The sequence below is a fragment of the Bos indicus genome, chromosome 10, assembly GCF_029378745.1.
Source record: "Bos indicus isolate NIAB-ARS_2022 breed Sahiwal x Tharparkar chromosome 10, NIAB-ARS_B.indTharparkar_mat_pri_1.0, whole genome shotgun sequence".
NCBI lineage: Eukaryota > Metazoa > Chordata > Mammalia > Artiodactyla > Bovidae > Bos > Bos indicus.
The window spans coordinates 80,671,214-80,688,805 of NC_091769.1; the positions used below are offsets into that span (position 1 = coordinate 80,671,214).

Consider the following 17,592-nt stretch of genomic DNA (forward strand, 5'->3'; position numbering starts at 1 on the left):
AGCAACTCAGCCTCATTCCAGATCTGTTAAGTCAAAGAGGCAGTACATTAGATTAGGAATTTCCTGACAGACTTTCCATCATCTAAGCATTCAAAGCTAAGACTTAGGGCCACTTTAAGCCCTTATATGTTATGTCTGGCTCACTGAACCTTGCTAAATGTTTCTTAAAACTACAAATGGCCAACAGTTAAAAATAGAGAAATTACATAGAAGAAATTTCTAATCACTGGAGTTGCTCTGGGGCAACAAGCATGCTATCATGGTGGGCAACCTAGCAGAGGGTTTCAGTTAAAATTCCTCAATAAAAGTGTACTTGAATATATGTTAAGTTATAACTCAAAAAAATTATTGTGGGGATGGGTATGTGAGCAGAAAATTCTATAGACCACTGATCTGGGGTAAATAAACTCCAGCATGTAAATGCCTTTGCTGGGATATCATGTTTTCATTTTTATTCATTTAATAAAATTTTACTTCTATTGTGATTTTTCTTTGACAAACGTTTATTCACTAGTTTTTTATTTTCTTTCATCAGGGAATAAAAAAAGGGTACCAAAAATAGCATAAAAAGTATAAGTTAGGGGTTCCCTGGTGGCTCAGTGGTAAAGAATCCACCTGCCAGTGCAGGAGACACAGGTTTGATCCCTGGTCTGGGAAGATCCCACATGCCACTGGGCAACTGAGCTCATGCGCCACAACTATTGAGCCCGTGCTCTAGAGCCCAGGAGTTGCAGCTACTGAAGCCCCTGTGCCTGGGGTCCCATGCTCTGCAATGAGAGAATCACTATAATGAGAAGCCCTTGCACCACAACTAGAGAGTAGGCCCCCCTCCCCTGGTCACCGCAAATAGAGAAAAGCCCACACAGCAACAAAGACCCAGAACAGCCAAAAGTAAATAAAGGAAAATCATAAATCAAATAAAATTTTAAAAAGTATAGCTTAATGAAATTTTGTAAGATGAACACCTATATAACCAACACCCAGGTCAAGAAATGGAATTGTTCTTGGCCATTCAGAGGCCTCTATGTGCCTCATTCCTATTACAGCCTCTTCCCTTCCCTAGAGAAATCATTATCCTGGGACTTCCTGGGTGGTCTAGTAGTTAGGAATCCACCTGCCAAGGCAGGGGACACGGGTTTGATCCCATATGCCGCAGAGCAACTTACTCGGGGCTCGGCAACCACTGAAGCCTACACGGCCTAGAGTTCAGGCTCCACAGCAAGAGAAGCCACCACAATGAACAGCCCGCACATCTCAATGAAGAGCAGCTCCCACCTGCCGTAACTAGAAAAAGCCCACACTCAGCAAAGACCCAGGGCAGCCAAAAAAAACAAAAACAAAACCCCCACAAATACACCATTACCTTGACTTCTGTATTAATCACTTTCTTGCTTTTTAAAACAATTTTTATTCATTTCAGTATACATTCCTAAATACTTTTCATTTGGGGAGGGGGCGGTGGGCGGTGGGGACACCACACAGCTTGTAGGATCTTAGTTCTTCAACCAAGGATCAAACCCGGGCCTTCAGCAGTGAAAGCATGGAGTCCCTAAACCACTGAACCGCCACTGAATTCCTCCAGGGAATTCCCTACTAAATACTTTTGCTTTGGTTAATATATCTTTTGGATTTTTTATACAATAGGTTACCCCCTGTCCATCCTTTACCATCAGAATGTATCTGTTGAAGAACATAAGATCATTTCACCTATAGTTTCTGACAGTCTGGGTTTTGTGGATTGTATCCTCATAATGTAGTAGTAATACAATACACCCCTCCGTCCTCTGTGCTACCTGCAAATTAAAGCTAGATCCTGAGGTCTGATCAGATTCAGGGTTGTTGTACTTTGCAAGACTCTAGGCACCGCCATATTTCTCATCAGCATGCTCATGTCTAGCTGCCTTTCTTTTTGTAATGCAAATAACCAGTAGATGCTCAGTGTTTAGATGGATTAATTCATGAGGGCTGCTAAGTAATTATATTAAAACTCTGCAATTTCTTTTTTTTAAATGCCTTTTATTTTACCTATATTTTTGAAAGATATTTTCCTCGTGTATAGAATTCAAGGTTGGCAGGTTTTAATTCTTTAAGCACTTCAGAGATATCATTCTGTTACAGTCTGGCTCCCATCGTTTGATCATCAATCTTACTGCTATTTATTTACAGGTAACTTGTCCATTTTCTCAGGCTGCTTTTAGGCTTTTTCTCATTATCTTTTGCTTTCAGTAGTTTGACTTATGATGTGCCTGGGTGTGTTGTATTTACTCTGCTTGTTTGAATCTGTATTGTTATATTTACTCTGAGTTTTTGAAACTGAAAATTGGCATATTTCATTTGTTCTGGAAACTTTCAGCTATTATTTCTTCATATATTACTTCTGCTTCACTTTCTCTTATCCTTCTGGGATTTCAATTTCATATGGGATATGTTAGATCATCTATGTCCCTCTTGTCTCTTACATTCTGGTTTAGCTCTTTCCATTCTCTATTCTCATTGTCCTTCAATTCAAATGTCTTCTATTGACCTGTCTTCGATTCACCAAACCTGTCCTTTCACAATTAAACCCAGCCAAAAAATTCTTAGTATTAGACATATTTTTCAGTTTTAGAATGTCTACATGATTTTTTTCTAAGTAGATTCCAATTTTCTGTTGAAATTCTCCATCTTTTTATCCATTTTGTCCATCTTTTCTATTTTCTTTATCACATTTACAATATTTAAAGTTCCTGATTATTTGACTTCAATATCTAGATAATATTGTGGATTGGCTTCTTTTGATCCCTGACCACATTTTCCTGTTTCATAACTTTTTTATTGCATACTGGACACTGAGAATAAAGAACCACAGTGACTGTTATGGACTGAACTGTGTCTCTTGCAAATTCATATGTCAATGCCCCAACCCCTCAAAGTGACTATTTGGAGACAGAGGCTTTAAGGAGATAATTAAGGTTAAACAAATTATAAGGGTAGGACTCTAATCCAATAAGACTGGTGTTCTCATAAGAGGAGGAAGGGACATTAGCAATGAGACATTAGCAAGAAAAGGCCATGTTGAGGGTACAAAGAGAGGACAGTCATCAGCATGCCCAGGAGAGAGGTCTCAGGCGAAATCAAACTTGCCAGAACCTTGATCTTGGACATCCAGAACTGTGAGAAAATACATTTCTGATGTTTAAATAACCCAGTCTGTGGGATTTTGTTATGGCAGCCATAGCAGACTGATACAGAGATGAAAGTCATGTCCTCCATCAAGCATTTACCCATTCTACTTCTTTGTAGAAGTAGATTGATCATCCTCAATCCAATCAGGAGGGACCAAGTCAGGGCTGGATTGCTTCTTTAGTCAGACTAAGTCTACTTCTGGTTTAAAATCTCTCAAAGGCAAGGCCTGTAGACTGCATGTTGCAGGTCTCTTCCACTAATGGGAGTTTGTGTCCTCCACACCAGGAGACTGCAAGAGACTACACTTTGCCTTTCTGGTCCAGCTCCATCCTCGAGTGTGGCCTCTTGGGCTTTTGATGGACAGCCTGTGAAACCTCTGTTCTCTGCTTCTGTCCTTTGGAGATTTTAAGCTTATCTCTTTGTTATCCTTTTCCAAGCAGGTTCAAAATGTCCTGTGGAGCAGACCCCTCCCACTAGGGGAACTCTGTCTCCTAAGCACTGTATACCATAGGCATTTCATTCTGCTTTCCAGTCTAGTCCCCTAACTCTCAGTGCAACCCCAGCACCCAGCAAATGTCCTACAGAGAAGATGGGTCTTGTGCTTGGGTTCCTCTGAATCTAACATATCCTATCAACCCACGTGGCTGTTGAAAACTCTGATTTCCTTTGACCCTGGTAGAGGCTGTCTCCACGGCAGCTCCATTGACAACCTGGGCACAGATGCCATCAGGACAGAGCACAGCCAGACCTTCTGCTCAGTTGGGAAGGTTCTTCCTTCTTCAGAACTTTAGTTCTTCTCACACACTATTACCACAGCTCTCTGACATCTTTAAAAAGGTGGCTTTTGTAATTTGAGTTTTGTACTTATTGCAGTGGGAACTTGCTGCATCCTACACGGACTCTTCTGCTGCTGCTGCTAAGTCATTTCAGTTGTGTCCGACCTGTGCGACCCCATAAACGGCAGCCCACCAGGCTCCCCCGTCCCTGGGATTCTCCAGGCAAGAACACTGGAGTGGGTTGCCATTTCCTTCTCCAATACGTGAAAGTGGAAAATGAAAGTGAAGTCGCTCAGTAATGTCCGACTCTTAGCGATCCCATGGACTGCAGCCTACCAGGCTCCTCTGTCCGTGGGATTTTCCAGGCAAGAGTACTGGAGTGGGGTGCCATGAAGTCTAACTAATTTTTAATAGAAATTTTACATCATTCCTTTTTCCTCTTTGAAATAACATTTCTACTTTACTTACTTTCCCCCAAATTTCAACACAATATATTTTTATAAAAATTCTATCAGACTCACCAACAAAACTGTAAATACAAATTCAATTTTTTTTTTATTTGCTGTGACCGTAAGGCTCTAAGTGTTAACATTTTGGTACTGTATAGGATTAGAGTTATCATTACAATTCTTTTGCTCAGTTGCTCAGTTGTGTCTGACTCTTTTGTGACCCCATGGACTGTAGCCCGCCAGGCTCCTCTGCCCATGGGACTTTCCAGGCAAGAATACTGGAATGGGTTGCCATTTCCTTCTCCAGGGAATTACAATTCTTACTGGAACACAACTGATCAAAACAGATACACTTTTAATGTTTTATAAAAACCAATTATTATAAAATAAAGAAGCAATTTATTGCATAAGAAGATAAGGGAGAAGGGAGGGGGCGGGTTGCGTTATAGCCCTATGATGAAAGAATTCTTTTTTTTTTTTTGCCACCTTAAGAGATTTTTATACCTTAGGGGCAATGCACCATGCCAAGGTTCAAGTGGTCAGATATTTCTGGAGTATTTCTGATTTTCTGGTATTTTTTGATTGTCTGTTTGTTTGCTTCTTTTTCTGTAAAGTGGGAGAAGGACAATGGGAGAAGGAGGTGGGAACAGCCAATACACATGGAATTTAAGAATCTACAAATGGATTCCTTTAAACTAACTGTGCCTGTACAATCCTTGGAAGGTCCAGGCACCCATTTCCCAGTTTCAGTACTGGAGTCCTATATCAGTTCTGAGGGTCCCTGCCAACCCAGAGATTGCATAATCATCTACATATAAAGGCAGCCTAACAGTGGCCCATACCCTAAGCCAGTACAGAAATCAGCAGGGGAAAAAAATCTACAATACTACTGCTAATTCTCCCCCCTTCTCTCAATACAAACATGAAAAAGATTCCAGAGAACAGTCCTGGGAGAGGGAAATTGTCCACCTTCCATTTTAAAAGTCACATAGACTTAATAATGAAAAGTTTTCAAGATCATGTAAAAGATACAATTAAGCCCAAAGTTTATTTCTCAGCTAATCAATCTAAGATGTATGGGGGTGGGAGACTTAATACAGGACTAATTCTAGAGATAGAACATCATTTTTTGTTCAGATAGACTGTTGTTGTCCCATCTGGTTGTACATCAAAGGTAAGATGCTTCATTCACACTTTCCAAATACCAGAAGGGGAAAAAGGCCTTTTGTAACTTGTTTAGTAACCAGAGCATAGCAATAGGATAGTTTTTCCAAAAGTAAGCCTCATCAAGTTCTGAAAGGCAGATGTTTGGTAACAATATTGTTAATTCAAGCAATAGGCAAGGCAACAACTTTCCTCAACTCTAAGCCCTTGACACATTTTGTGTAATATTATCAGCACAGTCCTCTATTCCTTCCCTACCATTTTCCAGTTTGATGCCATGTATCACCTGGAGCAGATGGCTGTATTGAACTGTCCTGAGAATAAAAAATAGGCATTTTTCTACCAGTAGGAAGCCACCAATGAAACACTCATCTGAGCACGTGAGGACACTGGTATCAAGAATGATCCATGCTGCCTGAAAGCTCAGATGGCCTAGATCCAAACTTATAGAAAGCTGTCTCAGAATACATCTAGAGCAAATGCAGAAACATTTCTTCCTAATTTCTCTCATGTATGGGATCAGCCAAACTCCAGGGAGTACAACTGTCCATTAATAAAGAAAGTTTCCTTTTAATTAACATCACCAGGGAGGCCAAAGGAAGGGCAGAGGCCCTAAGAACTGTTTGTAGAGTAATAAGTGGAGCAGGAATGTGTGCATCGATAAAGGAAAAGCAAGGTAAAAAATATTCCAAGTGTGAAACAGGAGAGAGGAAAATGAAGAGGAGGCGCTCTAAGAAGTTTAAAGAAAAGTTCTTAGGAGAAAAAAATCTGAGCATGATTGTCAGATAAGGGTATGCATGAAGGTTATAGCTAAATCTGGCTTCTAATTTTTATTTTAAAGTTTACTCTCTACTCTCTAATAAATTTATTATATTAAAGGAGAAATATTTTCCTCTGTTTCTACAGATCTGCCCTTTCAGGGCACAGCATGCAGAAGGTCAATAGTGCCAACATTAGCAGCAGGTTCATACTAAGGATATGCTCACCTGCTTCTGGATCTGCAGGAATTCTCCACATGTACAGGTTGAAGTCATCAGAGCCTGAAAGGATATACTGTTGAAACAAAAAAAAAAGTATTTATTACTTATGTACTGATTGATAATATATGTATCTACCTATCTATACAGGAAAAGATTTTTTAAAAATAAACAAGATAAATGAACATATAGTCATAAGGCACAGCACAGCACTCTCTTAAAAGTATCTACAAATCAGAAGACTAGTTGGCTAAAACTCAGCAACAAAAACCAAACTGATTTAAAAATGGGCAAAGGATTTGAATAGATATTTCTCCAGAAAAAGTATAAAAATGGCCAATAACATGGAAAAATGCTTAACATCACAAATCATTAGGGAAATTACAATGAAAACCACAATGAAGTACCACTTCATACCAATTAGGATGGCTGTTACCAAAGGCAAACAAGCAGAAAACAAGTGTTCGTGAGTATGTGAAGAAATTGGACCCCCTGTGCACTGCTGGTGGGGCTATATAATGGTGCAGTCATTGTGGAACAGAAAATGGAGGCTCCTCAAAAAGTTAAACACAGAACTGCCAAATAACCCAGAAATCCCACTCCTAGGTATATAATAAACAACTGAAAGCAGGAATTCAAGATATCAGTATACTAATGTTCATAGTATAAAGCTCACAACAGCCAAAAAGCGGAGATGACCTAAATGTACATCAAGGGATGAGCAGACAAATAAAATGTGGTGTATACATCCATACAATGGAATATTATTTAGCCTTAAAAAGAAAATTCTGACACGTGCTACAACATGAGTAAAAATTAAAGACATTTTGCTAAATGAAATAAGCCAGATACAAAAAGACAGCTGCTGTATGAGGAACAGAGAGTAGTCAAATTCACAGAGACAGAAAGCAGAATGGTAGTTGCCAAGGATGGGGAGGGAAGAGAAATGGGGTGCTACTGTTTAATGAGTATCGAGTTTCAGTCTAGACAGATGAAAAGGTTCTGGAGATGGACAGTTGTGATGGTTACACAACAATGTGAATATACTTAATACCACAAAACTGCACACTTTATAGACGGCTACAGTGTTAAGTTTTATATTACATATACTTTATACCACATTTTTTCCAAAAAAAATAAAATTTAGGAGCTTCCCAGAGACCTTTTATGCAAGCCCAAGCATCCTGAACTTGCCTGTTGTCATCTGACATCATTGAGTCAATCCAGCTATGAGTTAGCGCCCCTTTTATGGGGTGGCTTCAAACTGCCTGATCTCAAAAAGACAGGACACTAAGCCAGATCTATTCTAATTAGAACTCATAAGAGCATTGTCTAACACTGTCTAATGGCAACCAGTGAGCAATTCTATGAGTTCACTTATTTCCAAAGATTAACAAAGTGCTCTACCTTACGTTTAGCTCAGCATTACTTCCTGCCTTTTGGTCCCATCTGCTTATTTACCTGGAAAAATAAAGGCCTACAGTTTTCTAATGAAAATTTCTGACTTAAAAATGACACTATGAACATCCAAAAAAAGTAAAAGTCCAATATAGCACAACCCCATGCCTAATAAAAATACATTATTAAATACATTATAATCATTAAAAATCAATTTACCAGTCTTCAAAACACTAGTGCTGCTAAGTCGCTTCAGTCGTGTCCGACTCTGTGCAACCCCGTAGATGGCAGCCCATCAGGCTCCACCGTCCCTGGGATTCTCCAGGCAAGAACACTGGAGTGGGTTGCCATTTCCTTCTCCAATGCATGAAAGTGTAAAGTGAAAGTGAAGTCGCTCAGTTGTGTCTGACTCTTAGCGACCCCATGGACTGCAGCCTACCAGGCTCCTCCATCCATGTGATTTTCCAGGCAAGAGTACTGGAGTGGGGTGCCATTGCCTTCTCCACAAAACACTCCACAAAACACATGTCACTACTAAGTGACATGATAAAGGAGATAAAGAAACTTGTATTCAAAGATGAAGAAAATGTTATCCATAGGGACTAGGTGATTTGGCCCAGGGCACAGTGGAAAAAGAAGTGGTTTCAGTTTCCTCACCTGGTTGCTCGTTGCTCTGGTCTGAATGTTTGTGTTCCCCCAAATTCACATGTTCAAATCCTAATGCCCAATGTGGTAACAGAAGATGGGGCCTTTGGGAATGATTGTATCTTGAGGGTAGAGCTCTCATAAATGGGATTAGCACTCTTATAAGAGACCCTACAGAGCTCCCTAGCCCCTTTCACCAAGTGAAGAAACAGTGAAGTCAGCTGGCTGCAACCATGAAGACAGCTTATACCACAATCCAATCAGGTTGGCACCCTGACCTTGGACTTCCAGCTTCCATAACTGTCAGAAAGAAATTACTGAAATTATAAGAATCATAAGTCACCCAGTCTGTGGTATTTTGTTATGGCAACCAGAAGAGGCTAAGGCTCCTTTAGTTCTAGGATTCTATGATTACCCTGTGAAGGAATGATGGAAGCCAGATCAGGGCTGAAAGTCCCTAAACTGCTGGCCCATGGTTACTTGACAAGTCACTACATAAGTATGTTCAAAATAAAGAAACTCAGTCTAGTCCTACTACATTTCAATTAAAAAGTTTCCTCAACAACAAAACCCAAAGATTTTTAAAATGAGCAAAGTACTTGAACAGACATTCTTCAAAGAAGAAACATATAATGGCCATATACAAATGGCCAATAAGCACATAAAAAGAAGCTCAACATCACTCATCATTAGGGAAAGGCATATCAAAACCACAATGAGACACTGTCTCACACTCATTAGGATGACTACTATCAAAAAAACAGAAAACAGTTCCTCAAAAAATTAAGAATAAAATTACTACATGAGTCATCAATTCCACCTCTGGATATATATCTAAAAGAACCGAATGCAGGATCTCTTACAGATATTTATATAACAATGTTCATAGCAGTTTTATTTATAACAGCCAAAGAAGCAACCCAAGTGCCCATCATCAGATGAATGTATAAACAAAGTGTGGTATATACACATGATGGAATATAATTCAGATTTCAAAAGGAAGGAAATACTGACATGAGCTACAACACGGATGTATCCTGAACACTGTGTGTTCATGACAAAAAGGCAAATACTGTATGCTTCCACTTAGGAGGTTAATAGAATAACTGAGTAGTCAAATTCATAGAGACAGAAAGTAGAATGCTGCTTTACCAAGAGTCGGGGGGCAGGGGAGAGTTGGGAGATAGTGTTAACTGGGTACAGAGTTTCAGTTTTATAAGATGAAAAACTTTTAGAGGCAGATGCTGGTGATGGTTACAGACCAATGTTAATGTACTTATCACCACAATATTATACACTTAAAATTTTTCCTTTAAAATAAAAGAAAAAAAGAAAGATGAATCCTTGTCTTGATGTAAGGTCCATTCACTAACTCCCTGCAGTTTATGATACTATCTTATTTGAAGTTAGGAAGCTGGAATTCAGGAGCCCAAGGCTTTCCTCTCACAGTCTGTTTGGCTAAACTACCTAGCAGTTAGGGGGAAAATTCACTAATTACACAAGAGCCAAGCACTTACATGCCAGGCACTCTGATGTTTACAGAGAAATATAAGGTAATATCCAGATTCCCAAGGAACTTAATTTAAGTAGAAAACTTACATGTGGGTACACAACTACCATGCCATGAAGCAGACATCACTAGGTGCCGTTATGAGAAATAAGGTGCCTGGTGAGTCACAGAGGTCAAGGCAAGACAGATTTGAGCCCTGAGCCACCCCTAGGTAAAGCTGTGGTAGAAAAAGGCTAAAGCAAAGCACAAAGATAAAGCTATGGTACTCATGTAGTTTTAGCAGAAAGCAGAAGCATGGGTAACTCACTCCTTCATACCCGGCTCATGTCTCTCAGGCCTTACTGCTCAGTGTACCTGATCGCCAAGGGCCAGTATTCATATCTCTTAGTCGAAAGTCTTCTCCAAGGCCCAGGAGGCTGCAGGCTGCTCTAGGGAATGAACCTCCTTGGGAGCAGGTTCCTACAATGATTCAAGGAAGCTGGCACATCAATATTCAACCTGCCTTGTTCCCAGGTAGAACAGCCTGAAGTGTGCGTCCTAAAGGATCTCCTGGTGGCTCAGTGGTGCTAAAGAATCCACCTACCAATGCAGAAGCAGTAGATGTGGGTTCGATCCCTGGGTTGGGAAGATCCCCTGGAGGAGGAAATGGCAACCACTCCAGTATTCTTGCCTGAAAAATGCTACGGACAGAAGCGCCTGGCGGGCTACAGCCCACGGGGTCGCAAGAGTCAGACACAAGCGAGTACGCACGCATCTCATGTGTTCTATGCCCCTTCCCCTCAGGATCAAACTTCAACTGCCCACAGTTGTAGTTGGCTCACTAAATCATCCTTCCTTTCCCTGTTTCTCTTTTCCACTCCTGTGATATTTCCTGCATTTCCAAATAAACTACTTGTATCTGAAATCTGAACCCAAATTAAGACACACAGCGGAGGGGGGACAGAACACAAAAGAGCTGTGCCTAATAATTTATATATAAAATACACGTATTACTCAGCAGCTCATCATTTCATGTTCTGTGTTTAAAAGAGGCTATAAAACTTCACACAGAGAATTCCCTCTACCCTGTGCCCACCCCCATACTTTTCCCAAACTAAACAAACAAAAAATAAATATTAAAAAAGGAGTGAGCTGAGGTTGGGGTTTTCAGAGGTTTTACTATTAATACATCACTGCGAAGGATCAGTGCTTCCCTCCTCTGTTCAACTATTCACCAGGGAAAGCTATGACAAGTTCAAGGGGGACTCCCAGACAGAATGCTGACTCAGAAGAGTGCCTTAGAAGGAAGAAAACTCCCGCAGAGCTAAGGCCTCTTGGATTTAATATGACAGCTCCAGAAATACAGAGAAAATGAATACAACGTACAGGCTTCCTCTCAGGGATAAGGGCAATTCCCGACCCTTTCTTCCTCTTGCAACCACCACAAGGGAACAGTTCGGGATGATTTCCAAGGAGGGGGTCTTGACCCACTGCCGTCTAGTCAGACCGTTTAAGTGTTCACACACACTAGAATCACATAACTGCCCTGAGGAATTCATTTATGGCATTTCTTGCTTGTCTGCTGGGCCCCTTCCAACATTAAAAGTTGGCTGCCTGGGATCCTGCTGACTGTGGGAGAGTAAAATAAAAATGATTTCATCCATGTATTCATTAAACAAATATTTATTGAATGTCTACTATGTGTTGGGCACTGTCCCAGGGAAAGGAGCACAGCACTGATCAAAAAAGACCCTGTCCCTACCTTCATGTGAGTTACATTTTATTGGGTGGGAAGAGGAAAAGAATTTTATGCATATATACTGGAGAGTGAATAGGGGAAAAAAAGTTTAAATATATATATATATGTAATATGTCCAGTAACAGTGTTACAGAGAAAACTTAAACAGCAGCTTAGAGCATATAGGGAGTGCTGGGGGTGGTTAGTTCCACTTTATGTAGGGTGGTCACAGAAGGCCTCTCTGATAAAATGGCATTTTGAGCAGAGCCCCGAAGGAAATGAGGGAGCAAGTTACATGGATATCTGGGAGAGGAACATTCTAGGAGAAAGACTAGAGCCCTGGGCTATTTTAAAATACTAGGAAGCCAAAAGAGATCTGTTTCTTCGCTTTTCCAATCCTCCCTTACTTTCTGTCTCTTTCTTTCTTTCTCTTCCTCCCAACCTCCTTCCCTTTCTTTCTCTGTTTAAAGCTCTGCAAAAATAAGCATCATTTCAAGTGGGCTGAGTCCAGAGATACATTTAACATCATCAGAGCAGTTGGAAAGATCCCTCTCCTCCCAGGTTGAGGGAGGTTGAAGCCTCTGAGGGGTGAGTGACAAATTAAAAACTCACTTCCCATGAGTGTCTCACCTTGTATCCTAACACAGACATACAGGGCAGGATACCAAAGGAGAAAGAATGTTTTAGGGAATCCGTTTTTTAGGCAATAGGAGCCCCACTTCCTAAAATGCTGAGGTATAGTGGGGTTGGGGAGGTGGGAGACCCACAGGCTACTTTAGATCAACGAGTAGAAGACATACCCAGTTTTCACTTGGCTTTGTGGGTTAAGATAGGTGACACCAGTGCAAAAATGAGCATAAGTTCTTGTGTGGATGCACACCATCCATAATCCTTCTCAGCTGGCCACAAAGCTTAAAGGCTGGCTACACTTTAACCTCATCTCTTACTGTTCATTCATTTCATATCCCAAGAGGAAAGCCTGTTTACTGATCTTGATGCAACCCAGTCATCTTAAGCAGAGTTAACCTGAGGCCAGTGCATGTTATCTAACCCACTGTCAGTATGGAGATACTAAGTTGTTCAAGCACACAAGAGCAACAATTGTTCCTCTTAATAGGTTCAAGAAGCACCAGCATGACCACCGCCACCACCAGCCACCCCACCCAAATCACCTAATAGCACTCTCACTATTCTATTCACCCCCCATGTCCTCTGTCAATCTATTAACCTTTAGAGAAAACAGGCACTCACAAAATACCCCCTCTTCTGGTAGACTGCCATAATGCCCTCCAACAACTCCCGCTCCTTCATCTTTTAGCATTCTCAAACCGAGCATGCTCTCAAGAAAGACTTTTTTCTACATGCAAAGGCATTTTGCTAGCTGGACTCCCAGAGAGGCCCATGCTTCTAAATATAAAGACCAACTTTGTAGAGTGACCTAAGTCACAAGCAATTGTTAATAACTTGAAAGTTCAAAGAAGGATCTAAATATGGCCTGCCACGGGAAAAATGCCTACTAAACAGAAGCTTACTGGGAAAAAAATTATTTATTAGCCATCTTCAAGCAAAGCAATAGTTTTTTTTTCCCCTAACGTCTTTATTTAAGCCTTAATGGTATCTAAAACAAACTTATGGTGACCAAAGGGGAAATGTAGAGGGAGGGATAAATCAGAAGCCTGGGATGAACATTCACACACCACTATTTATAAGACAGAGAATCAACAAGGACCTCCTGTATAGCACAGGGAACTCTACTCAAAATTGTGTGACAACCTATGTGAGAAGAGAATCTAAAACAGAGTGAATATATGTACATGCATAACTGACCACTTTGCTGTACCCCTGAAACTACTACAACATTGTAAATCAACTACACTTCAATAAAAGTAAAAGAAAAAGAAAATGCATCAGTAAAAAATTTAAAAATAAATAAACCTTAATGGTTAAACAAACCAAATAAAGGGACAAATGTGGAATATAGATAACTCCCTATCAATTATATTTTAAGGCCTCACTGGGTTTAGAAACAAACAAATGAAAAAAGTCCCCCTATTCACACCCACCAAAATCTATATTAAAAAGAGGAAAAAGTTCTAGAAGGCAGGAGGAACAGGCTATCTACCAGATACACTCCAAAAATAACCCAGAATATGTCTTAGGTTCTTTACTAACACAGAAATCTCTTTCTGCTCAATTTCTCTGCCCTACCTCTCTCTCAAAGTGTACACACACACACACGATGTGTATGTGTAAGTGTAAAGTGTGTACATACGTGTGTTTGCACAGTATTTGATATTCCCCAATATCTGCTAATGGAGAAAGAAACATCAGTCAGCTACTATTCACTGAGTACTGATCAATTTACACAGTTCTAAGGTTCTTCCCATAATAACTGATTAATTATTTCTCCAGTAAATGGCATCCCTGTCCAATTAACTGTATTGACTAGGACAGAAAAACCAGATGGCTCTCTGGCCTGGATCAGCAAGAGGAGAGAAACTGCTACTAACATTTAAATCAAACACAGTTCTCATTTCTCCCTGACCTTTGTCAGAAGGGGGAAAAAATGTGACTGAACAATTCTGTAATGTGCTCTCTATGAGATTATTTTCAGTAAAAGGCTTGCCTATTGGTATATAATATACCTTTGATCATATCATTTATACTGAGTGCCTGCCACAAATACCATCCAAAGAAAACAAGAAAACTTTTCTTTGGAAATGGCCAAAGCCATAGGTTTATTTGATTTTATTTGGTAAGAGAAAATAGAGGTCTGTTGGCTCCCAATAAAAGCAAACAAATATGCATACTCATAAGATTAACACTATTTTTTGCATGTGAAGTGATACGATTTTTGCTTCTTTGGATCATTTGCCATGTCAGCTCCACTAGGCTCCTGGAATTCTTTGGTTTATTACAGTAACTAATGTTTATGGGTTCTGAGTAGGAAAAATTCTATTAACAAAGAAACGTTCCATAAAGATAGCCAATAATTGTGAAATAATCAGTAGGAAAGAAATTTTTTTAAAAAGCTCTAAATCTCTAACAGCTGCTTGTAACAAAGTAGCCTGCATTACTTAAAGATGAATCTTTGGCAAAACTCTTTTGGAAACCTGGGCAAGAAGAGGCGTCATCAACCAAATGGCCTTCAGCAATCAATTTCTCCTCTGTGGTAAAGCTACTTAACGGAAACTCTACAAGGAGCACAGGGCAAGTAGGCAGGTTATACTCTGCTCCCATCATTAATATCTACCAGGGATTTCCAAGTGGAGCCCAGACTCTTAGTCAGGAACTATACGTTAAAGGAACACTACCATGCTGCGTTAGCAGATCACATCAATTCCATTCGTTCCTAAGAAGAAATCAGGTCACCTAGAGTTTCTTTTCAGTTTAACAATTAAAAACTAGACCTTTTCTAGTAGGTCTGCATATACCCCAAAACCTTTAAGCTTTCTAAGTTCTACATCAGCAAATGAACCAAAAGATGGTTTAATACTTGAGTTAAATCTTAATTCAAGATTGCTAATACTTGAAACCCCTACTTTTCAGGAATTCCATAAACTCCTTAACATTATATGCAAAACTATGTGCGTATGTATATTTTTCTGAAATGAGTGTTCAAAGCTTTTAGACTTTCAAAGAGGCTCAAGATTAGAAAAGAACTATAAATGGCTGATTTAATAAGTTATTTTCATGCTACCTTCTCTTTATAGAATAAAGTTTCCTAAAATATTCACCTAAAAAATACATACAACAAGGAATTCCTCGGCCACAATATTCTGTGTTCAGCTCTTTCTCATCAACCCATGGAAGAGGCTATCACCACTTGATCTGACAACACAGGTGGCAGCATGCCTAGGAGGAAGAAGCTACATCACAGGCAAGGGGCTGAGTCTAGTCCTGGTTCAGCTACTGACTGGATCTGCAGTTTCAGACCACTCTAGACCTTAGTGTCACATGGGGATCGAAACTGTCCAACCACACCCAAAGGTCGCTGGGAGGACTAGTATGACATAAAAGTACTTCTGAAGCTAAAGTGCCAAAAATGTGTGTGTGCGTGCTCAGTTGCTCAGTTGTGTACCACTCTTTGCAACCCCATGGACTACAGCCCACCAGGTCCCTCTGTCCACAGAATTTTTCAGGCAAGAATACTGGAGTGGGTTCTCATTTCCTCCTCTAGGGGATCTTCGCGACCCAGGGACTGAATCTGCATCTCCTGTATTGGCAGGCAGGTTCTTTTCTGCTATGCCACCTGGAAAGCCCAAAGGGCTAAAAATAAATGACATAAAAAAGGAAAGAAGAAGAAAAAGCTGACACAAAACAAGTCAAAGGAGATAGAACCCAAGAGTTGAATCTCCTCTGTTAAAAGGGTGACTTTATTTCAACTGAAGGGGAACATATGGCACACTAGGCCCCCAAGCGAGCTTAATCAGTTTTTACTGTTGCTGTTGTTTAGTCGCTCAGTTGTGTCTTACTGTTTGTGAGCCCTGCAACACGCTAGGCTTCTCTGTTCTTCACTGCATGGAATTATTAGGGAAAAAGAAAAAAGCAAAGCTGTAACTTTCTAGGTTGCTTTACTGGCCTGGATTGCACTTCCTGACAAATTCCTATACCTCTGCTATGCCCATACAATATCAACACAGAAAGGTTGAGTGGTGATGTAATGTCTGAGGCCAAGCCAGGTATACAAGGCTATTTTGTTGGCTTCACAGGGTACAAGTCAGGAGATGAGATATGGTGATTTAATTATCATGATTTTAGGGGTTCTGCCATCTATCAAGTTCAAAAGAAAGACCTGTGTAAATGATACCAATGTTCAGGCACTCAAGGGCTCAGCCCTTTCAAGAAAACTTTATTCCCTCTCCTACTTTCAGCAAGATGTAGTGACTATTAGGCCAGGTGTTAAATGAGACTAAAGCAAAAGAAGAATTTTAAATTACCACAGTCTATCTCCAAGCCACACAAACCCATTAGCCTGAGCTCCTCTGCTGGACTTGAGCAATCTAGCACAAGAGCCATTTAAGGAATTGTGAAAGAAAAGGAACAAAAGCCGAGTGCTGTCTTAAAAGTGAGTGCCAGAAAAGCTAGCAGGTGGAAAACTGGCCTTCTTTTTTAACCCTGTTAAGAGACTGACTCACTAAGTATACAGAGGGGAATATGAAGCTTGGGAGACAGAATGTACCTAGTCAGGCTTCAGGGAGAAAAGCAAAAACAAACAAACAAAAATCCAAGTATGACACACAAGCAAGGAGGAGAATCCTTTAGATTTAGGCAGCCTCCAGAGGAAGGAATGCTATTTGCTGTTTTACTGAAAGATTCCTCATTATACCGCAAGACTGGAAGGCAGGCTGCCTTAAAAAAAAAAGTTAAGGCTTTATTTGGGGCTAATTGTTTCTGTTGATACCCAACCAATCTGATGTCACTTATGTCACCTTATCTGATGACAGACGTTATCAAATTTGAATAAGATTGTGCTTAATCACTCAGTTGTGTCCAACTCTTTGCAACCCCATGGACTGTAGCCCACCAGGCTCTTCTGTCCATGGGGATTCTCCAGGAAAGAATACCGGAGCAGGTAGCCATGCCCTCCTTCAGGGGATCTTCCCAACCCAGGGACTGAAACCAGGTCTCCCGCACTGCAGGCAGATTCTTTACCATCTGAGCCACCAGAGAAGCCCTATATTATTATTATTATTATATGTATCAATAAATAAACTGTGTATCTATAGCCAAAAGTGGGGGTGACAGAGTGTATACAAGGCTTTGAATCAAAGTCTCAAAGAGGATACAA

The 17,592-nt window shown here is 40.3% G+C and overlaps 1 protein-coding gene across 2 annotated transcripts in view; it reads right to left on the reverse strand.

Annotated features, from left to right (window-relative positions):
• The window catches only part of DCAF5 (DDB1 and CUL4 associated factor 5), a 93,441-nt gene that overhangs the window by 20,231 nt on the left and 55,618 nt on the right, over positions 1–17,592 (reverse strand). For both annotated transcript variants that reach the window (XM_070797759.1, XM_019969112.2), the window contains exon 7: positions 6,541–6,607. In XM_070797759.1, coding sequence (XP_070653860.1) covers positions 6,541–6,607 — 67 coding nt within the window. The remainder of the gene's footprint in view (positions 1–6,540; positions 6,608–17,592) is intronic.